At 36.4% G+C, this 25,273-nt stretch overlaps 1 protein-coding gene across 1 annotated transcript in view; it reads right to left on the reverse strand.

Moving 5' to 3' along the window:
• The window catches only part of Cftr (CF transmembrane conductance regulator), a 164,279-nt gene extending 141,827 nt beyond the window's left edge, over window positions 1-22,452 (reverse strand). The window contains exon 1 of the mRNA XM_074064486.1: window positions 22,315-22,452. Within this exon, the coding sequence (XP_073920587.1) occupies window positions 22,315-22,367 (53 nt within the window). The 5' untranslated portion in view covers window positions 22,368-22,452. The remainder of the gene's footprint in view (window positions 1-22,314) is intronic.
• Between the last annotated feature and the right edge of the window lie 2,821 nt (window positions 22,453-25,273).

Raw genomic sequence — 25,273 nt, forward strand, 5'->3', positions numbered from 1 at the left:
TTAACTTTTTAATCTTTGTTTTAACATAACTTATTTAATTGTACATTTAAATAATTTAACACTTAATAACAGCTATAGTTATACTGGGAATGTAGTTCAATGGTAAAGCACTTGCTTAACATGTGCAAAGCCCTGGGTTTGATCCCCAGCACCAAAAATTTAAAAATTAAAAAATAACATCTGTGCTTAAGAGCTAGTTCTTAAACTTAAAATCAGGTCTAGCTGACCTGATTTTTTTTAACCATCAGGTCAGCTAGAAAAAGTCAACTATGGCAGACTAGTGACTGTTGGATGTTTGAAAGGCTTGGAATAAGGATAATGGTACTGGGACAAGCAGAGGATCTATAGAAGATTTAGTAAAAAATAGAAAATAAGCTCCACTAGTTAATAAACCTTGTGTCTGCAATATGTTTGAAATTATTAAAGTAAATGCTTTTTAAGTAAGCAGAATTTCACTTTCAATATCATATGCAAGAGAGCATTTTTCAAGAAATTAAATTTGGGTACTGTGGCTCATGTCTATAATCCTAGCTACCTGGGAGGCAGAGATTGGGAGGAATCACAGCTTGAGGCCAACCTGAGCAAAAAGTTAGTGAAACACGCATCTCAATTAAAAAGTTGGGTATGGTGACATGCACCTGTCATTCCAGCTACATGGAAGGGTATAAGGTAGGAAAGTTATGGCTTGAGGCCAGCTTGGCCAAAAATGCGAGGCCCTATGTGAAACACATCCAAAGCATAAAAGGACTGAGGAGCATAGCTCAAGTGAGTGATAGAATGCCTGCCTCACAAGCAGGAGGCCCTGAATTCAAAAACCACTACTGCCAAAAAAAAATTAAAAATAAACCTCCTCAATGTCTCTATAAAAATATAAACAACTCTCCTAATCCATATCCAAAGCCTAGTGACCATTCCCTAAATGAGTTTCCAGCTCATTCCAAAGTAACACAATTTGAGGGCTGCTTTTATTAAAAGCTTCCTGTGTTATCTGTGCCTAACTTAATAAGCTATGCTACACCATGACATCTGCATTTAATTATCAAGAGAACCATAGTCCAGCATCATCAAGCCAAACAAAGTCATTAGTATAAAAATCCAAATTCACATCTGTACTTATTACTATTATTTACTATTTCCTGGCAGTTCCACCAGAACAAACCTATATTTGTGTTCCAAAATTGAAATTTTGTTTAAGATAAATTATGAAAGCCAATTATTTGTTAACTGGAGGTTGCTACAATTGCAACAGAGTTATCTTAGAGGAAGATTTTATTCTGTGAGATTAAACCTATGAAATTTCTCCTGTCAAGTCTTCCATGCCTAATTCAGGCCAGTATTAAAGATATAAAGCAAAATAAAACAAACAACTATACAAAGACAGTTTATGAAATATTAATTAATGCATGCCTGTAACCACTCTTCCTTTGGAATAATCCTGAGTCTATTTAATAGACTTGGACAATTTAAGAGTGCCCAGTCAGGATTTTCAAGTCAGTATTTCTTCCACTAGAAATCAATGGGCATCCAGGTGTTACCCAAGGCAGAGCAGATCCCTCTGGAACAATCCAAATCAAGACAGTTTGTCCCTTACCCTCTGCTTTCCATTGCCCCTGTTAGCTTTTTTCTCATCTTTTATAACCAGTAACTACATAAGGATGATTAGCTGAGAAACTGGATTACTTAGAAATTCTGATCATTTTCACAGTTCTGGCTATTTCTAACAGAAACTAGCTATAATATAGTAAAGGATCATAAGGAATACAGATTTTTAGAATTTGTAAGTTTTAAAATAATTTTGAAAAAAAGAAGCCTAGTATCCCTGATATTCTGTTACGTTCACTTAACCATGAGAGGCTTCAGGTTTTAATAGGAGAAAAATACTATTATTTTATTTTTTAAACATACATATAAAATAATATTGTACTTAGTTCATTTCATTTCTTCAGTTAAAACTTCCAATTTTTATACAGAATGACTTGAAATTCCTCATAATGAAAAGAATTAACCATTACAACCACTATTAAAGCTTAGATTTTCTCAAACCCTGTGCTCTTAAAGCTACATAATTGAAGCTTATAATCATTTTTCCATTTGACATTTGACTTTTACTAATCCAACAGAGGCATCTGACATTTTCATCTGCTGAAACTGGAGATGAAGGTCATATATCACATATTTTTAAGTCAAAATGGTTTTGTTTGTATAAAACAACCATGACTTCACAGTATTAAACATTACTGTTTTATTTAACTAGCCAAATAAAATAAAATAAAATAGCAAATGCAAAACACCAATTATACAGTATTGCTCACACAAACTCAAAGTCTCATAATTTTTTTCTGTTTTAGGTAAAATAATTACTACTTAAGAAACTAAGTAGAAAGCACTCAAAACTATTTTGAGTAATCAAATTCAAATACACTAGAAATTTTCTTATTATTCAACAAATATCTCACATACTCTGGATAATCCTAGCCAACAAAAAAAATGTTGAAGATGACCAGAAGAGAGAGGGGGGAAGTCATTTTTTTTTTTTGAATGTCCCCTTCCAAACTCTTGTTAAAATTTTTTTTTTCATTTTTCTTTTATTATTCATATGTGCATACAAGGCTTGGTTTATTTCTCCCCCCTGCCCCCACCCCCTCCCTTACCACCCACTCCACCCCCTCCCGCTCCCCCACTCAATACCCAGCAGAAACTATTTTGCCCTTATCTCTAATTTTGTTGTAGAGAGAGTATAAGCAATAATAGGAAGGAACAAGGGGTTTTGCTGGTTGAGATAAGGATAGCTATACAGGGCATTGACTCACATTGATTTCCTGTGCGTGGGTGTTACCTTCTAGGTTAATTCTTTTTAATCTAACCTTTTCTCTAGTTCCTGGTCCCCTTTTCCTATTGGCCTCAGTTGCTTTAAGGTATCTGCTTTAGTTTCTCTGCATTAAGGGCAACAAATGCTAGCTAGTTTTTTAGGTGTCTTACCTAAGTTATGGAAACAGCCAAGATGCCCCAGCACTGACGAATGGATTAAGAAAATGTGGTATCTATACACAATGGAATTTTATGCAGCCATGAAGAAGAACGAAATGTTATCATTCGCTGGTAAATGGATGGAATTGGAGAACATCATTCTGAGTGAGGTTAGCCTGGCTCAAAAGACCAAAAATCGTATGTTCTCCCTCATATGTGGACATTAGATCAAGGGCAAACACAACAAGGGGATTGGACTATGAGCACATGATAAAAGCGAGAGCACACAAGGGGGGGGGGGAAGTCATTTGAACGGATTATGGTAATATACCCCAAACTACTGAAGCATACCTCTACCATTTTGCTTTATTTTGATAAATAGTTATGGTAAGGAAAACAAATTTAAGAGTAAAAGTTTTCTTCCTATAACATGCATTTAAAAATTGTTGTGTTTTTTTTTTCTAAAATGTACTGACTCTTCACTTAGGCCCAGAAGGTAATTAAAAGCAGGAGGAAAGCCTGTCATTCCTGCCTTCATTTTATGTCTATCTCCATTGTCTTAAAACTTTGGGTCACACTCCTGCTTAACTCCGCATATAGGGATGCTAATCATTCAGAGTGTCTATCTAAAAACTGGTGACACCTAAACTCTCTCATCCCATTGCAAGGCTGAAGGCACAAAGATAAGAGTAACTAAGGTATCTTAATGTCAGCTTTTACAATGTTCTGTTCCAGACCCCTGAGAAGATACCTGAAAGTCTAATCACTGTCCTAAACTTACAGTCACCATGAATTCCAGGAACAGAAATTGTTACCCCGATATACTGCTGGTAGGAATGTAAAATGATCCATCTATTTTGGAAAATAGTGTAAAAACTTCTCAAAACACTAAACATAAAGTTAGATGGCCCAACAATTCCACTCCTGGATATATAACCCCAAAGAAATGAAAATGCATATCCACCCAAAAATTTGTAAACAAATGTTCATTGGAGTATTGTTTGTAATAGACAAAAAGTAGGAAACCCCCAAATATCTATCAATTTATGAATAAATAAATGCATATTTCTAAAAATCAAAAATAAAAAGAATGGTACAATGGTGATGATCCTTGAAACAATTATGTTAAGTAAAAGAAGACATCCACGAAATCATCCACAAAAGACTACATTGTTCCGTTTATATGAAGTTTCCAAAATAGGCAAATCCATAGAGAAAAAAGTACATTACTAGATGTCTACGGCCAGAGGTGGAGGTGGGAGGTCAGAGATGGGTGGATGGGGGCTAAGTAGGGATTTCTACTGGAAATGAAGCTTCTGTTGGGGTTATAAAAGTTTTCTTTCCTTTTTTTTTCAGTATTGGGAAATATAGGGCCTCGCACATGCTAGGCAAGGCTCTACCAGTTAAGCTCCATCCTAGCCCTTCTGTTTTATTTTGATTTTGGGTTGGGTTCAACTTGCTGTATAACCTGGGCTGGCCTCAAACTTAGGATCCTTCGTCTCTGCCTCCAGAGAGGTGGGATTAGAGTCATGTGCTACCACACCTGGATCAGAGTTCTCTACAGTTGTGGTGATAGTTACCCAACTGTGAACACACTGAAAATTCATCGAATTGTATACTTTAAATGGGTAAAATGTTTGGTAAGTGAATTATATCTCAATAAATCTATGATTAAGTACAATAGCACATAGAAATGGTTTGTGTTGATTTCAAAAAATTTTTCTAAACTTTGACTTCATACCCCTAGGTCCTGTGAAAAATTATCATTGACACACTTAGCCTTTTCAAATATCTAAACGCCTAGGTGGCTACTGCAAATGACTGTGCATAGCTCAGGAGAACATCTAAGGATTGGTGACAAAGAGCATGAGTTATCGAAATTATTTATTTCCTGTCCCCCAGAAGCAAGGAACTTAATTTCTGAAACTACTATGAGTTCAGAAAAAAAACAAACTAAGAATGGTGATAACATTGTAAAGAAACCCAGGAATGTGCACCATTGGCATTGAAAGGCCACTTCTAACAGCCACACCTATTTCACCCACATGACTTGAGTTTCAGATCTGAGCAACTGAGAGGCAATAAACAATGCTATGAAAAAAATCCCGCTCATCTTGAAAGATAACAGAAAAGACAGCATTTTAACTTATAGTTGGTGCCCATCTACTATGGAAAAAAACCTTGGAGTGTCTTTCCTGATTTGGGTTGATTTTTGTTCTATCTTGGCATGAAGCCACTTACAAAAGCCACAAAACTGACTGTAGCTGGAACAACTGGCACAAGAGATAAGGTGATTAACTGTCCTATGAAATTGCTGCATCCTGTATGAGTTCACTTTCAAGAGCTCTTTACTAACCAAGAAAGACAAGTAATACCATTGCGCTCTGATTTCTGATTTTATTTCCATTGGCAATAAGAAATATATTTGAAACCAAGAAAATAAGGAAGAAGGGAAATAGAATGGCCTTAAGATTTTACGGTAGAAATGCCACTGGATTACTGGCAGGTATTTTGAAAAGCTTACAGAGGGAAACTTGTGTGACTGTCAGAACATCACCACCATTACTGTTAAACAATCACATTCCAGAGAACAGAGCAGATAAGCCATTTTAAGCATCCCCAAGGGAAGCTAGAGGGAAAAAGAAACACAGTTCTACCTGTCTTCTGCCTAAGGCAGGATCAAAATATACTGTGCATGAGTGATATAAGGATATCTCCCACATAATACATAGATTCAACTTTGCTGATATTTGTTTTCTAATCACTCCATTAATTTAGTGTTCCCTTCTTTTTTCAAGAACCCCAAATCTCTTATTAAAGCCTTTTGTTCATTTAACTTATACTGACACCATCACGAGGACCCAAAGTAAACACATTACAATGGGTTTCTCTGTCCTTAGGCAGGGAAATATCCATGTCCTTTCTGAGCCATGATTGTCATTCTGGAACTAAGATATTTGGTTTTTCTGCTAAGGTATTTCTCAACGTGATGACACTTCTGTTTTTAGGGGTCAAAGAGCCTCTGGATAGTAGAGTCAGGTATTTATTTGGCACGAGCCATGAATGATGGGCACAATGCATGATATACTTTCTCATCACCTTCAACATCAAAATTATTTAATGACCTCTCATTATGTATACAAAAATATCTTCATTTATTAAGTCCTTTCTGACATTTGATTGCCACTTTCTTCCTAAAAGTAACTTTTCACAAAATTAAATTTAAAATAAAATTTAAATTTAAAACAAAATTCAAATCTAAAATAAAATTTAAATTTAAATATAGTGTGATTTCACCCATCCTGTTTGTTTCAGGATGTTCATTTATTTGCTTATTTTGCTTGAGGGATAAAATGGTAAAATGGAGGTGGGAAGCAACTTCAAAAATGATTTTAAGATGAAGATGATTAAGAACCAAAGGCAACATCAGGAAGACAAAGGAGTTTTGGTTGTTATTATTGGTTTTTGAAACAGGGTCTTGCTTGGTACAAAACCCAAGCTGACCTTGAACTCATAATTCTCCTACCTCAGCCTCCAAAGTGCTGGAATTACAAACATGTGCTACCATGCCTAGCAAAGCTGATGACTTTTTAAATTCAATTGTGATAAAGATGGCTCTAGGATTCCGCTTGGAATCATCTAGCCAGATGACCAGTCAACTCTGAAATTTTTCTCATTAATCTTAATCTCCTATTCCTCCAAATTTTGTGCATGCTCTCTTCCCTGTGATACCATTATGCTACTGTAACAAATTATTACTTCTCAGGAGGGTTCAAAGAGCATCGTGACATGGGATTCAGGCTTCTCAGCTTCAGATGATTTTCCATCTTCAAACTAAACATAGAATTTGGTTATTAGTGGCATTTTAACCATCTAAGCCTCCATGGTGATCACCTTACCCTCTAAAAACCAAATTACCACGTACTGCAAATGAAAAGGTAAATTTAGTATCTTCTTTATTTCTTCCCCTTTGGGGGAGAAAGGAAGCATGTATGACTCATAATTTAAGTTTCAGATTCTGTTCATGAGTTTGAGGAGCAAAGATATTGCTACTTTCATTGTTTCAAAGCCTTGCTATCACTGAGATACCCAACGCCCTCCCCCATCTCACTGTGACATTGGCAGGGAACAGAGTCACCAGTGGGTTTAAAGTTTACCATGGAAACAAGACTACTTTCACAGTCTTGCTTGAAATCATCTTCACTTAATCTTTATCTTTTTTTTAAATTTATTTTTTAAAAAATTTTTGGCAGTACTGGGTTTTGATCTCAGGGCCTTACCCTTGCCAGGCTTAATCTTTTTAAAGAATATAAGCAACACATATCAATAAAAGCAAGTAAAGATCAGATCTGCAAAACCAAAAACTCTAGATTGATATATTTTTAAAGAGCAGAACACACAATAATAGATGATTGATTCATAAATTGCTCCTAATAAGCAATTTAAGAGTTCATATGGTCAATCAAATAATTAAAAACACAAACCATGATAGGTTCATGAAAATTACTTTATAGGCATTTTAGATTTTTTTACCTCAAAATGTCAAATCTCTTGCTTCCATTCCTGCTTTAGGAAAATGAACTTTAAAGGAAACACCAAGCCAGACACTCTTCCTTTTGAACACTGCAGGAGCTCCCACTGGATAAAACCATTGGCTATAAGCTGGCGTTTAATTTTTAAAGGATTCCCTATTGCCATCACCACGCATGGCATTATTTGGTTCAGCCAGAGCACAGTGAAGAAAAATTAATAACGTCCTTTCCAGGATTCCACATAAATTATGTATGTATGAACCTTTATCCAGTCTAGGTTTAATTTCCCTCCCATGTGCACCATTCTATCTTATACTTCCTTCACATAAGACTCTGCAAATTCTCTACTCATTTGTTTACCAATCTCCCATGTCCCTAAGTGCAATAGATTGTAATGTCACAAGGGAAAATATCATAAACTTTTTTTAACTCTTGTATCTACCATAAAGCATAGCATATAACTGATGTATAGATTTTTAAATTCGTGGATTAATATGACCACATTATACTTTACTAATTTATTTATCTTGTAAGACTAAATTGTTGAGGACAATATAGGTGTAACATTTATCTTTCTGTCTCCATTATCTTGTCCAGTGACTTGGACAGATTAGAAACTGAGTGAAGTAATGTGCTAATTAATTCCATTAACATATTAAGTTTATACCCCACAGGAGCACACTGGTAGCAAATAGATGTTTCTTAGACATTACTCCTGATCAGAGAAATTAATTAATTAATTCTATAGCAAACTTGATGCAAATGTGAGGTGTCTATAGTTGTTCAGGGATCATTCCATAATAGCATTAATTAGTTTCCAATAATTGTCTTCATATGTAACATTCTACATTATCAAAATATTCTTAGCCTATATCTTAGTAGAAATACACCAAAATTTCATAAATAGAAAGTCATTCTTCAGTCTCCTCAAGAGCTCCCTTTTATTGTGACCCCCTACATAGTTCCCATATCATGTCACTTGACATCTTGACATCCTCTGCATTGTCTCCATATTATTTATGTATAATTATAGATGAAGTACATATAATTTTTTAAAGGTTTCATAAATTACTATAACCTGCCACACATATGGGACTCTACTGTTTCATATTACTTCCATATCTTATTCTGTTCCTAAAAACTGTTATCAATTGTTATATGTTAAATTATCCTAACCTCTATACTTCACAATTGCCTTATTTGGAGACAAGATTTTTATTGAGGTAATCAAGTTAAAATGAGGTCATTAGAGTTGACCCTAATCAATATGACTGTTGTCCTTATAAAAAGTAGAAATTTAGACACAGAGACAGATACACAAAGAGAACACCCTGTAAAGGCAGAGAATAAGCTGTTGTCTCTGCAAGTCCAAGAGTGCTAAGGATGTCCAGCACACTAACAGAAAGGCATGGGATAGACTCTCTCACAGCCCTCAAAAGAAACCAAATCTACCAACACCTTGATTTCAGACTTTCCACTTCCAGACTATAACACAACAAATCTCTGTTGCTTAAACCACTCAGTTTATGATACTTCGTTATGGCAGCCCTAGCGAACACAACACATTGGTCCTAAAATCAGGGAACTTCCATGTTAGAACAATGCACAGAGTGGGTAATCTATGTATTTAATATAAATTTAACAATTAGGGATGAAAGTCAATAGCAAAGCAAAGGTTATAGATATGGAAACACACAGGAATTTGTGGAAGCTTGCTCTCCATAGTTCAGTGAAGGTATTGAGTCTAGTTCACTAAGAGAGGAGGGTTAAATTTAGAAAAAAGAGGTACTTTCTTAGAGCCTGGACAGAGAGATTAAAAGTGGTAATTATAATAATGCTCTGTGACTGAGAATAGTGTTTTCCATTTATTAAAGGTCTACTCTATATTTCTGGCATTATTTGCTATCATGTAATGCATGGAAAGTGGTTACAGAGAATGATGGTTGTGTCTACCGAAGTGTGTTTGAATCATATTAAAATTTAAAACAGTGAATTTTGATGGGGCTCCACCCCATCAGTTGAAGGCCCTAATTAGGCAAAAAAAAAAAAAAAAACAGCTTCCCTAATCAAGAGAAAATTCTCCAGAAAACTGCCTTTCAACTCAGACTGGAACATGAGCTCTCCCAGGTCTCCAGCCTGCCAGTCAACCCTAAAAACCTTAGATTTTCCAGCCTTCAAAATCATGTGAGCTACTTCCTTATAATAAATCATACGTGTGTGTGTGTGTGTGTGTGTGTGTGTGTGTGTGTGTGTGTTTACTATTGGTTGGTTCAGTTTCTTTGGAGAGCCTTGACTAATATGCAGAGTTATCACTTAATGAAAGTTAGATATCATAATAATATTAGGCCATTTCAAGATAAGAATAATTTATTGTACCAATTAAAATAATTGAGTATCAGAAAGATTAATAAATTGCCTAAGATCTCATTGTTAATAGGTCACAGACTGAGGATTCCAGCCAAGTCTGCTTCCAAAGTACATGGTTCTTCACTATAAATTGCTACCTGAGGACTGACAATGAGGACAGACATGAAGTAGAATGTGTGGTCATTTTCTATAAGTCCAGGTAGGTGGACTTCCTTTGGGGCTCAAAGGAAGTCCGGAACAATCAATATAAGAGAAAAATTACTTCAGTGGATTTGAAACTATGACCCCCAAAACCTATCATTATCCAGAGATAACTCAAGTTTTTATCTAATATGTCAATATTTTAACATTTATTATTATTATTAAAGCAGGATTAAAAATCACTTATTCTCAATTGTGTTAATGTCAATTTTAGCACACTGGAGTCATTTAAACTTCCTGTTGGGCTACCAGACTAACTGATTTAGTGTCCACTATGTAGGAAACTTCCCCAACATCTCTTTAAACATACCTAAGCCTACTACCATCTTTACTGTTTATTTCAGCATTGCAAAAGTAAGCCCATCATAGCTCCAACATACCTGCGCACACAAGGTCTCATCACCACATAACAAATAATTGTATAACAGTCAGTAAATGATAGATAACAAGCTATGTCATGTTCATGCACTCTAAAGTGACATTGATTATGATACATCATCAATTTAGTACTCTTTTTCAAAAGAAATACATTACACAAAGTTTTTAGAAATTAAAAATATTATATACTCATGCAATTACCTAATAATTTCTTCTTTGACATCACACTTAAAGTTTTAGACTAAGCTTTATTCGCATTCCAATCAAAAATACTTCTGAATCACTCCTGGCCTTTCATATGTATGAATAGGGTTACAGTGACAAAGTGCATTCTTAACACCTTCACCTGTGGGACAGGCAGTATAATTTCAAGGCACAATAAAGTGCCGAGCTTGGAGAACTTCCACTGTAATTACACTGCATGGTATTCCAGACAAACTTCAAACTGCATATTACCTGTTTATTTCGAAACTAGATCACAGAGTAATCTTTCTCAAGAAATATCAAGCAACAAACTAAATTTAAGTCAACCTTGTAGGGTGTAACCAACACAGAACAATTCAACTGAGATCACAGGAATATATATCTTTTATGTATTCCCATACTATAATTTATCTTGGCCCTGATAACTGAGAAGTCAACTTCAGAAACATAACATTGTGAAAAACACAGATATGTAGGATCAGGAAAATAGTGTATAAATGTTATATAATCATTTGAATCTCTATGGAGGGAGCTAACTATATTTATGGAAGCGCTATTGTCTTTTATTGTCATTTCTATTTGTGTATACTACAATTCTATGAAAGATTTAATTTTAAAATTGGAATATACTGATAAAAGTACCTATTGTTTTTTTAAAAAATTGTATGAACCATTGCACTAGGAAAATTCAAAATTTCTATACACAAAGTATCAAGGATCAAGTTGAAGAACAATCTACCAGGTGATTTTGCCACTTCCTTCAGCCCTGAGATGTAAAATGAGAAATAAAATAGAAAAATAGAGGACATGAATGATAAAGAGCTAGAATAGTGATCACAGTGGAATACCAAAGGGTGGGGGGTTGTGAGAGATTAGAGTGATTGCACTAGGAACACAGTTGAGAGAGTGAAGTCTTCAGGGTTAAAGGAATGGGTGTGAAAACTCAACAGAAAGGCTGGCTTCGTGTGTTTGGGGAAGTAGGGAAATGATAGGAAGCTGGAGTTGGAAGATGAAAAAACTGAATGGTGATGGCCAGTACCTGATGGAACAAATCAGGTATGAGCAGAGTCTGGGTCAAGTTTTTTGCAACTAAACTGTTGCTGTGTGACAATGTATACTGGTATGCTTTTAGGTAAACACATTTTTCACCCTTCAACCAGACATTTAGAGTTTTAAAAATCTCATTGCCCTAAGACTACATCTTCCAGCCCCCTATGAAGTAGTATGTCACATGGACCTACATAAAGCAGTAACAGTGGATAAGCAGAGTACATGCTTCTGTGGCCCTTCCAAGAAGAACTAATGCTGATGCCTTATTTAAATATTATTATTTATAACCATTACATTAAAAAACAATAAATTTCAGAGGTAAGAAAGTTTATAAAGAAATCAAGTGAAGTTATGCAATGCACCAATTCCATTCCAGGTTTGTGTGTAATATGGTGTGCTGGTTAAGAACAGAGACTGGATTTAGACCAATCCAATTTCACATTCTGATTTCACAGTGATTAGTTAGGTGATCTTCCATGAACTTCTCCTAAACCACATTTTTCTTGTATGTAGAATGCATCTAGAATTGGTCAAAGGAATTCTTTGAACTGTTAATAATCATAATCCTTGGTATGTGCTTAACAAAGGCCAAGAGGTAGTGGGAGGCAAAACTTCAGATTTTAGGAACTACTTAAGAGAAAATTTCAATTCTGTGACAAGTTGCACTATTTCTATGCTTCTACAGTTAATTTACTGAAGAGTGGTTAGCTTTTCAAAACTCTTTTCCTTGGACCCTAAGGTTAATAAAGAGGGATGTTGAATGAGAGAGAAGGTTAATAGAGCCAAGTGAAGTTGAAGAACTTCTATGACCTGTTTTGTGATTTTCTTATGGGACATTATACAAATTTTTGGTAGAATTCTATCTTTTGTCGTCACATCTATACTTCTCTGATCTTTTACTTACGATGTAAGAAATGATTCTATAAATGCATGAATTACTGATAATATTTTTATTATTATCTTGTTTCCTTTTTTCTTTCAAAATAAGACCATGGGTCAGAATCTTCTGGAAGCCTTTATGAACTCTGTACCAATCCCTAACCTAGGCCTCCTGAATCAGAAACACAATGGGTTGAGGTTTGCTAAAAAAGGACCCACAACTTTGGGTTTTTTGTTTTGTTTTGTTTTTCTTTTGTTTTTGGTGGTACTGAGGCTTGAACCCAGGGCCTCAGGCTTGCTAGGCAGGTGCTCTACCCCTTAAACTACTCTGCCTATCCCACAGTTTTATGAATCACATCCCTTAAAATTTTTTGCTTAAACCACGATGTTAATTAGGGTCCTGTGCCACCACCATCAAAAGTGGTCAAAGGGGAAGACGTGGTTGTCATTCTTAAAGGAACAATTCCTGGATCCTACTTTAGACATAGTAAGTCAAAATCTCTGGGGTTGGGACCCAGATTTCTAGGGGATGATAATGGTGATGTCAACCAAGATTGAGAAGTACTAGTTGGACTATCTAAACCCATTTTCTTAAGATTGACCTAATGACCTAATGGAGCTCAGATTTTAGTAGATAAAATGAATCACCTGGAACACTTTAGAGACAAAAAACAGATTGTAGCAGTTGTTCTCTCCCTAAGAGTCCTAGTTGAAGTGGTATCTAGGATCGTGCATGTCTACTATAACACACAGAGAGAGAACGGTGTACATACTGTTACACACAGGAACTATACGACACTAAGTATTTTAGAGCAGATGATTAGCAGACCGTATTTTGAGAAGCACTGTGGTAAAGCCATAGAAATTATTGTTAATTATGAAGTGAAAGCTTCTAATATTAAGATTTTAGGCATTTACCTCAAGAATTTCTTTATCTTGTTTCCAGCTAGATTTCTTGCTCAACAAAATAACTAAATATTGAGACAACTATTGAACAGATTTGATGGGTCATTGTTTCCTTGCCCAGAATTTGACTCTGCTCTTCAGAGCAGTGACTGTAGTGATAAAGTATGAGCCAGGAAAGACAGGAGCCTTTCTGTTGCTCTTGGCTGTGGCAAAAACAATTGGATCACCAAAGCCTTGCTTGAGTTCAAAAAGGCTACCAAGTTACCAAGTCAATACTTCAGTGAATTCAAAAACTATGAATTAAACCCATTGTATACTTCTAATGAAATACCATATGCTTACATTTAGTAGGGAATTTGGGTTTTTCAAAACACATCAAACAATTCTTGTTGTCAAAGAATAATTGATTTATTAAGTGAGATGTATATATGAGATGTACTTTATACAGTCAACAATTTTATAAATCAAAAATGCCCCCTTCGATAAATGAAGTAAGGGTAAAATCTATACGTATGTTTGATGGCCATTAATTCCAAACAGAAAACTTGTATCATTAAAACTATTAACATGAAAAAATTGGCATACAAATGCTAATATTTCAATAAAAGCAGAATAAATGGAATGTTTAATACATTTCTATGTCCTAAGACTCCAAACTACTATATTCTTGGTAAGTATCTGGGGCTCAATATTAATGTTAAATAAATGCATATACATATGCATGCGTAAATAAGTTAATGAATTAATAAATAAAAAACACATTTATATTTCAAAGTTATTGCTTTCACCTTAATGAGTTCATTTTAGAGTGATTACCTTTCTAACTAATCTGATGTTAGTAGGACTGCTATCTCTGAGATTTAATTTCAACAATTTTTATAAATTATATAGTGAATAAAATTTTAGATCTCATTATAATTATATATTGAATACACTGAAATAAATAATTTATATAAATATTTAATGCCCTATTATATTACTAATTCTGTCCAAGTTGCCTTCATAATCTAATTAATCTATGGCAGATTTATCTGCTATGTGCATTTTTGTTCAAAATGCATATGTATAAGCTATACATTGACTTTTATGGATAAAAGACCTTGTCTATTAGGTATTAGGGGAAAAAGTGTAGAAAAGAAGCAAATGTGAGTTTTTGAGTGTCAAATTTATCTTTGAGTTGACAAGTAGAAGTTTCTTTGGTAATAAGTATTTGGTTAGAGCTGGGGATGTAGCTCAGTGGTAGAGTGCTTGCTTAGTATGTGCAAGGTCCTGGTTTGATCCTTAGAACTTCTGGGAAGAAAATAAAAAAATATTTGTTCAGCCTACTTATTAGTTTGCTGAAAAATGTATCCAGAGGCCCAAGTCTGTGTTCAAATAACCATATTAACTGACCTCAAGCCATATACCTCAGATTCCTTTTCATTTAAAAGGATGTAGAGGGTCTACACAGGATTCCATACCGAGTATTCTCCAATTCATTTTCCTCACTTCATAAGCAGCAGCACCATCCACCTTATTATATACATTATTCAAGTTCTTGGTTCTTCTCTCTCCTGAATCTCCTGCTTCTCTAAACAATTAACAAACCTGTTGATTTTACCTACTAATTTTTTTTCAAATTCACCCCTTTCTATACCTTCTGCCATTCTTTCCATTCATCATATCTTTTACAAAACTGCAACAACCTCTGAATAGGTCATATACTGCCTTGCTTAAAATCTGTGGTCTTTCTCTTGCTGTATGAGTAGGCTCAAATAAACATTACCAAGCCCCTTGTGACCTGGCCTTTTCTAGTGTTCCTAGACCCATCTCCCACAAATCTCGGTCACACATTTTCTGAATGAATTTCAGGACCTTCTCTGAATTCTTTGAAGGTACCTTGATTACTCTTCCTGCTCTCAACTCCACCTTCTTTGTCTGGGTAACTCCTATGGAGTAACTTCCTTTAGGTGTGAATTCAAGAGGCACTTCCTCCTTCCTTGACCAGCCTTAGTCTGGCTTAGGTGTTCCTGCTGAGGGCATCTACAAATCCTTGAAATCCTGGGTTTCAGAGAATTTGTTCCACGAAGGCAGCAACAATTTCTTTTCTATCCACCTCTACATGCTTAATGCCTGGCACAGAATATAGAGGTGGTGAATAAAAAAATGAGAACATCTCCCAGCTGCTCAGAATCATGACCTGCAAAGGAAATATTGCTCTTACTGAATCCTTGAAGAAATTATCTGACTATATCAGAGTACAGCTTCAGGGTTGACAGTCTGAACTACCCTGAAGACTTTGCAAACTCCTTCAAGACATCTCCTTATCCTATGAGCAAAGAAAGAGCAAGTGGGTTATCCTACAAATGTTGAATTATAAGGGTCACAAGGAAAATTTGATGGAATAATTGCTCTATTAAAACTCTACCCACAGTTCTGCTTCCTTTGACTCTTCATTTTTTAATCATAATGATACCACCAATCCATGACTGTTGAATGTCATCAATATATAATATATTTAGGTGTCTAGGGTTGATCACAATGGAATCATTCTCATTCTCATCACAAAAAGATATTTATTAAGCTATTCAATCTAAGAGTTTTGAAATGGTCTGAATACTATACTAAAGAAGTTAGACAAGTCTCCAGAACTTGATAATTTTGAATAGTCATTAATGTCAAAAGATAGTAAGAAGTTAATGGAGCTGAACAGAAAATAGCAAACTTGACAGACCTTGCAACTGGGATACAGCTGGGAAAACCAGATCTTTCAGAGCTCTGTAAGAATGTTATTCTCTACATCAAGAGATCTAATAATAAGTTGAATTTTTACAGACTTCTTGCTAAAAGAAACCCAAGCTCTTTGCTGAAGCAAAGCTCTATGGTAAAAAAATAATAATAATAACACTTTGTACTGCTAATTTCACACTGAAACAACTACAGGGATGTACATTGAATAAATGAGAGCATCCTCCAAGCTGCTCACAATCATGACTTCAAAGGCAATATTGCTCTGTTGGGGGGAATTCCCTGACTATGTCAGAGTACAGCTTCAAGTCTCAGGGACTTATTACAATGAATGTGCATTCATTATTTTTTTTTTTTGGTAGTCTAAGGTTTTAAACTCACATCCTCACACTCTCTAGGCAGGTGCTCTACCACTTGAGTCACTCCACCAGCCCATTTTTATGTTGGGTATTTTTGAGATGGGGTCTAGCCTTGGACCACAACCCTCCTGATCTCCCCCTCCCAAGTAGCTAGGATTACAGGTGCGAGCCAATGGTGCCAGGCTTGCACATTCGTTCTTAAAGGGTGCTGAAGAGAAGAAACTGAAATGGTAATGTTTGCTCTGAGATAATGCAGTTGACATATTTACAAAGTAATTACTGTCCATTTCTCCCAAACAACCAGACTTCTATCATAGTCTGTTTTCCCCCCTTGACCTCATTACATGGCAGGGATTTTTGCACTTGGGAAATGCCCTACACAAGATGCGTCAGGAATGAGAAGATCAAAATGGCCAAAATTGCTCCTGAGTCAGAGGTGTTTTTAAAGTTTTGACAAATAACACAGAACTACATGCTAAACAGCTAACACCCCTCCCTGATTGTTGGCAATCCTATACTTAGAGCAATATCACACTGAAATTACAGGTTCTTGTGAAAGGACACTAACAATAATAATATATTTTATAGCAGTGTTCATTCAGGGAATTTTTTTAAAAGTTTCAACATTTATGTATTGAATACTATCACACTAAGTCCTATTTCCTCCCTTAAAACATAAACAGAGAACTGGGAAACCATGATTTCCCTTGCGTATCAGTAGGCACTAAGGGGTATTTTATTGCCACATCAAACATAAAGTATTGGTGAAGCAGTTAAGAAAAATAAATTCCACTGCTTTCTTAAGTGAGGAATTGAATATTAAAAGTATACCATATACTATGTATTTAAGTACATAGGAATATCCATTGGAATTCACTTCAAAAATCAAAGGAGAAATTTTTTTAACACTTGCAAAATCAACTAAAACTAACTTAACCATATAATTATATATAAATATCTCATATGTATACATATAACTACAATTTTTGTCATACCATGTGGAGGAGTACTTCTGGAACTACTACCCAAACTGACATGAAATTAACACATATCCCAAACTGAAAATCTGAGCTGTATAATAACAAAATATGGTCAGCAAAAGAAAAATGTATAGGAAGGAATCCTGAGGGACTGTGATAGAGAGTCGATATTTGGGGCAACATTGTTTAAGTCCCAGAGATGGCCTCCTCCAATTACCACAGGAGATAAGGTCAAGAGAGGGGATGGAAACTGGAGACATAAACCCACGCATCTATGGCCAACTGATCTTTGACAAAAGAGCCCAAAACACACGATGGAGAAAAGACGGCATCTTCAACAAATGCCGCTGGGAAAACAATATCCACATGTAGAAGACTGTTTTGATGCAATCAAAACAACACTTAGATTTCATCTCACTCCAGTTAGAAGAGCCATAATCAATGGTAATAACAACAATAAATGCTGGCAAGGATGTGGTGAAACAGGAACCTTTATGCACTGCTGGTAGGAATACAAATTAGTACAATCACTATGGAAAGGAGTATGGAGATTCCTCAAAAAACTAGAGATAAAACTGCCATATGACCTAGTGATACCACTCGTGGGCATCTACCCAAAGGAACATGAGACAGGGTACAATAGAGACACTTGTATACTAATGTTTATTGCAGCACTATTCACAATAGCCAAGCTTTGGAAACAACCTAGATACCTTACAACTGATCAAGAAATTGTGGTGTATAGGTACACAGTGGAGTATTACTCAGCCAGAAGTAATAATGACATGTAGTTGGAAGATAAATGGATACAATTGGAGGACATGATATTAAGTGGAGTAAGCAAGGATCAGAAACACAAAAGCTTCATGTTTTCTCTCTATGTGGAAGATAGATCCAAAGATAAACATATACACAAAAACAAGCACGATCATATACAAACTTAGATGTAGAACATGTTTGTAACAGTGGAACTACTCTATGGAACTCATGGAAAGAGGGAAAGGAAAAGAAAATGATAGAGCATCAGTAATATTGTATAACATAATACATGAAGGTAGAGGATATAAGGATGTGTATTGAAAGCTGTTGAAAAACAGGGGATGGGTGGTAAAAGGGTAAGGGAGTGTAATGGAAGGAGTTGAACAGACCAAAGTAAAGGGCACCCACTGTGGGCATACATTGAGACACCCCTTTGAACATTAATTAAATATTAATAATGAAAACCAGAACTGTAAAATAGGTACAGTGTGTGCAGGGGAGGTACTAGTGAAACGGGAGAGGGTGAAGGAAGGAGATTAAGGTGATGGTATATGGCAGATGGACTTCATATACCTATGTGAAACAGAACTAAGAAACCTTTTGCAATTGCTTTAAGTAGGATGGGGAGGGGGTTGAGAGGGAGAGACGATGGGGGCAATGTAAATAATGTACAATATAAGCCTAATTGGAATTGTCACTATGAATCCCCCTCTGTATAATGAATATATCCTAATTTAAAAAATAACTTTAGCTTTCATTGTAAACATGTTTACAAAATGTCAATATAAAATAATTGTGATGGACTTTTTCAACAATATGCCTTAATTTATAAATTTGGTCTCTTCAAATTTATCCTCTTTATGAATATTTTATTATATACTTATATAATGCTTTGAAAACTCAAGCACTTATATTTGTCTACATTAAGAATTATTTTTAAGTTGGACATCATGGTGCACGTCTGTAAGTCCAGCATTTGGGAGATGGAGGCAGGAGGATTAAGGGTTCAAGGTTAGCTCAGGCAATAGAGCAAGTTCAGAGCCAGTGTGAGCTACAAAGTGAGTTCAAGGTAAGCCTGAGCTAAATAGCAATACTTTATCTCAATTGAAAAGGGAGAGAGAGAATTATCAGGGTACCAGTGGCTCAAGCCTGTAATCCTAGCTACTTGGGAGGCTGAAATCAGGAGGATCTCAGTTGAAGACCAGCCTGGGTAAATAGGTTGTGAGAACCCATGTTCAAAAACTAGCCAGCGCAAAATGAACTGGAGGTGTGGCTAAGGTGATAGAGCAGCTGCTTTGTAAGCATGAAGTCCTGAGTTCAAACCCCAGTTCCAAAAAAAAAAAGAAAAGAAAAATTGTCTTCAATGTTTGCACTGTAGTTTTGAAGGATAATACTTAAACTTAGCACTTAGCTAGTAACAAAACAAATTATGATGAAAAATTTGATTTTGAGACATAGTCAAAACTGCTTTGGAAGCAAGTCCAAGTGGCCTCTCTGGGTAATATGATTTTTTAATCTAACACAAATTACAACTATAAAATAATAATAAAGAATTAAAGTTAAGACTGAGTGCAGTGGCTCACACCTGCAATCCCAGTTACACAGGAGGCTGAGATTGGGAGAATCAAAGTTTGAGGAAAGCCTGGGAAGAAAAGTCAGTGAGACCCCCCCCCATCTCAACAAAAAAAAAGCTGGACACTGTGGCACATGTCTGTCATTCCAACTATGAGGGCAGTCTAAGTAAGGGGATTGCTTTCCAGGCTGACCCAGGCAAAAAACATAAGCCACTACCTGAAAAGTAACTAGAGCAAAAATTTTGGGTTTTCCAGTGACAAAACCTAGATAATTAAAGTTGTATTTAATCCAACCCATAACACAGACCATAATACTTTTACTCTTTTAGGACTCTGAAACTAAAAGGATCATATTCAGAAAGTTAAATTCTAAGAGATTTAAGAAGATACCTTCTTAAATATCTGGCAGAGCCATGTTAAATGAGTTTTTCCTCCTAAGTTAAGTTCTCCAATAGGCCTATTCATTGTACATACAAACTGATAGTCACAAAATTATACTCAATAGAGCTAAATTGATCACCTTATATAAATAAGGTACACATGGTGCTAAAAGAATGTAAAAATGTGGTCAATGATAATAATAATAATAACAGCAGCTAACATTTACTGAACTAAACAAAGGACATGTATTAACCCCCATGTCACAGGTTCTATTAGTCTCCAAGTTTTCAAGGTCAAGTCACACACAGTTAAGGGAACTTGCCTCAACTCACACAGCTACTAAGTAGATCTGGAACCTGAGTCAGAATAGTAGGAATTAGACAACCACTCTTGACCACTAAAAAATACTGCCTAGCCTGACAGAGAAAATGAGGCTTTTACACTTCACAATTATAGTTCAGGAGGAAGTTTATAATCACTGGCACTTTAGGTGATTGTCGGTTTCTATAAATAGTAGGAACTTAACTTTTAAAAAACAACACCTATTCTTAGAGCAACTTATTACAAAATAGTCTGAAGAACAGAAATGAGTATGCTCTTAACAAATTTAGTAGCCATTGTAATTTCCTTTCCAAGTCAACCTAAGAGTATTTTCCAAACTACACTAAAATGTATTAGGTGATCTGTTAAAAGAAAAATTTTAAAAATACTTTGGTAGGTGAACAATTTTGAAGGCCCTTATGTATTCTCCTGAAAACTGCATTTTTAGAATGAGTGGCATGGCATTTAGGTTCCTCAATGTACTCCTATAATTTATGCCAATTAACATTTTGATTTTGTAAGTAATAGGAAAATAGATCAATAGATAAACCAATTTTATAGACCAAGTAACCAAAGGTCCTATAAAGGTCAATACAAAAGGAAATTCCAAGGAGTAAAGCCTTCTCTTCCATCCACAGGGAACAGCTCTCTTTCATGGCCAATGGCCTCTTCTTAGCACCTGAGTTCCAGGTTTACCAAACATGCAGAGAACTGACTATTAGAGATACATGAAAGCTGACCACACACACACACCTACATGGGTATATTTATAATATATTGGTTTTTCTGATACATTCCTGTGCTGATTCATTGGGGAAGTATGAGTCAAGAAATGTCCCATGAGAGAGCTGTACCTTTTCACTCATTCACACAAATGTAATAATAGGAACAAAGTAGATACAATATACAGAACACTTCAAGTATGAAATGCTACATTTAATTACACTTGCCTAAGACTTTGAACTTAAACCCTACTTTAAAAAAAAATCTCATTAGAGGAAGTTTGCAAGCTTTTATGGCTCATCACATACAAAGTAGAATAAGAGCACGACTTGTTAAATGTCAGTAGGATAGAATTTTAGTATGTAGACCCACAGCTTCACATTTCCATGGTAATTTTTAAATTCATAATTGCTAGTGTTTGTGCTCCCTTAAGATAAATATTTCAACAGATTTGCTTTCATTCCTTAAGAATAATGGAATTGTGGTAAGCACCATTAGATTTACTCATTATCACAACAATGAAAACGTTAAGTACATAATTCCCACCTTCTCTTCCCAAATACTTTTTTTCAAAATCCAGTCAACAAACGTTTCCTAAGCACCTACTACACCCAGGTATGACACTTGTATGTGCGCCAAGAACACAAGTTTCCCAGGTGTGAAGGGGTGAAAACAAAGACCCAAACTAAAAACTTGATAATTTATGTTTTTTCAGAAAAAAAAAGAAATTAAGATGAAAATATGCTATTTGCATATTTTGAATCTGACTCAGTTGCGAGTAGATTTTTCTCTCTATCCAAACAACCGGCTTCTGTTTATTCTTTTATCTCTTCTTAATGCCATTTTATTACATTGAATCCACATTTTCTTTCAAAACAATAAATGACAGCGCATTAAGAAAACCAAAAAATCCCCTATTCCTCTTTCCCCAAAACTCAGTCGGTATTCACTCCCTTCTCTTCCACGGGCACGTGACCTTCCAAAGATCCTCTGGACACCCTCTCACCTGAAAAAAAGTTTGGAGATGACGCTGGCCTTTTCCAGAGGCGACTTCTGCATGGTCTCTCTGGGCACTGGGGTCCCTGCCGGGTCAGGCTGGGCGCAAGCTCCTTATGTCAAACGCCCTACTCCTCTCGGTGCCTGCCGCTCACCCCTTTTTCTCTGACCTGCCGTGATGTCACATGCTCCCGACTCCCCCCACCCACCCCTGTCCCACACGCCTCCCAGTTCTTTGGGCTTCTTCCCCCGCCTCCGCTGCCCAGGTTAAAAGGCCAGCGCTGCCCCGCCGGCTCCGCATTTGCTCCGCGTCCTCTCCGCCGGCGCGCACCCCGCCCGCTCCCCGCCCGCCCCTTCCTCCTCGCCTCCCGCGCCTCCCTTCCCCGACTCCGACACCCACCTCCCTCCCTCGCCAGCTGCCGCAGCTCGGCGTCTCTGCCACCCAGCCCGTCCCGCCCGCAGGCGAGGACCCTCGCAGCCGCTCTCCAGGTCCCATCCGCGACGCTTGGCGACTGGAGCCACCGGCTGGAGCCGACCCGCCCCGGGGACTCATTCCGCAAGACCCAGGACCCGCAGCCGCCAGCGTCCCTGAGCCCTCCTCCGCCTTCTCGGGTTTGCGTGACGTTTGCAAGGTGCATTTTGTAAAGGGAACGAAAATGTCTCTCGAGTTGCAAAATACAGCGGTGGAAAGCTGGGCAGGTCTGCGGCAGGGTCTGATATGCCTTTGAGAGTCAGAGGGAAGAGTCAAGCTTTGTGCCATTTCAGGCATAGGTGAGCTCGGAGTGTGGCACAGACATCTTACGTGACACATACATTTAAATCCTGCAAGGAGGAAAGAGCAGATAGAGTTTTGCCCTTTTCCCGCCCAGGATTTGCTTATTGTAAGTATTTCAATTCAGCTTGTGTGTTTTAGGAGGCTTTGTGTGTATGTCTTACAGATAATGACAAGTAGACAGTATGTAAACTAACCCGCCCTCCTATGGATTTTCTAGTCTTGCTCAGCAAAACATCTTGGCTAATACACTGAAAGGAATCCAAAGAGTCTTTGAAGCGAAGGTAGCATGGTATTCACTTTGACCGGGCTCAGAAAAACAAAACAAAACAAAACCTGTCTTGCACTGTCCGAGAGCATTTCGCCTTTCCCAGGCATGGGCGCTTTCCTTCCTTCCAAGGTTTTAGTGTGAGGACTGTGTGTAAAGTGCCAAGTCTTTACCTCCTGAACCCTATTGTGCAAAAGCACTGCACATTGGGTTTGAATTGAAAAATTAAAACAAAAATAAAATAATTGACCTGATTATTGCCTAAACAGCTTGTGAATTATTTTATTGTTCACTTGTGGTCACCCAAATACAATACAAATAAAACACAATGCTACAAAGACAGGAAAATGCATTTAAGTTAATGAATGTGGTCAGCAGGTTTTTATAGCTCTGCCTTGCATGTCAATGTCACTTTTTTCTTATCTTAAACTGGGTTTTTACGAGCATTTTTTAAGATTTTATCCTAAATTTAATAGAAAAAGAACAAAGAGATTAGCTAAATTGCATAAAGTTAGAGAACAGAAAAAGACTTCAATGTTTCTAACTCATGATCCATTGCTTCAAATCCTGTACCAACATTTTCCTCTCTCTCCAGTATGACAAAAATCGAGTCTCCATCTTCACTATTGACTTTTCCCAGGGATGTGATTGAACTCCCTCCATTCACTCCCTCCCCCTACTCCGTTGTTTGCTTTGTACCTGCTAGTGTGACCTATCAAATATAATACACATATTTTGAAATGAGTCTGTAATCAGTTCCTCTTTGTTATCAATGATCATATGCCAATAAAGAAATTAAAGTTCCAAAGGTCATAGAAGCTGACCAAGGGATAGCTCTGACTCAAGGAGACCCCCAAATATTTGGCAATTAATCTCCTTCCTCTGGAAAGCATCAGCAAAATACTGACTTGAATTCTTACTATTTGCCAGGCATCATTCATATAAACCTTATGACAACAATGTTAAATATATATTATTATCCCCAGTTTTCAGTTGAAACAGGCAAATAAGTGCTTGCCACGGTAGAGCTTAGACTCACACTCAGATCTAATAACAAACCACCACTCCCTACAGTAATATTACTTCCAATCAAATCATCCGTCATGTATTTACATACTGTCACTTCCGCCAGCCCAGTCTTTCTCCTAACATTAATTTCATGAAATCACTACTTCCACACCTGTCTAACAATGAGACAGGAAAGTTGAAATCTACAAACCAACTAGCCACTAGAGTTTATTTTTAATAAATGATATATGTGTCATATTCTATCTTAATAGTGTACACTCACATGTGTATAGGATTTTTATCCTAAAACATCATAGGCCAAATTTGTTTTAGCAGAAGTAGGACTTCATCATTCACTTTAACATTATTAGTAGACATATTCAGATCAACTAATTGGGATGTGATATTCATTTAGATACATACCTAATGTGGGAAAGCAAATATATGCACCAAAAAGTATTCAAATATAGCTGAAGGTCACCATTGAAACCCTAAACATGAGTCTCAAAGGAAATCAACAGGCCAGAGTGAGGGTGGAGGAAACACTGAAACTCTTCTCTACAAGCTACTCAAATGCCAGCATGTATTACTTTATAACAACATTATAATGGCTTACATGGTGGGCATTTGCCATATAGAATGCACACAATGACAAATATATAGCATGATTTGTGTCTTTTAACCCCTGTAACATTTCCATGAACTAGGTAACTCCATTATCCATCTACTACAGAGGAATGACTTGAGGTACAAAAATTTTATTAATTTTCCCAAGCAAGTGGCATGGTTAATAATAACAGAGGTGGATTGGGATGAAACTAGGTGGCAGAGTACCTGCCTAGCTTATGCAAGGCCCTGATTTCTATCCCAGCACGGTAATAATAATAATAATAATAATAATAATAATAATAATAATAAAAA

This window comes from Castor canadensis, chromosome 2 (genome assembly GCF_047511655.1).
Source record: "Castor canadensis chromosome 2, mCasCan1.hap1v2, whole genome shotgun sequence".
NCBI classification, from domain to species: domain Eukaryota; kingdom Metazoa; phylum Chordata; class Mammalia; order Rodentia; family Castoridae; genus Castor; species Castor canadensis.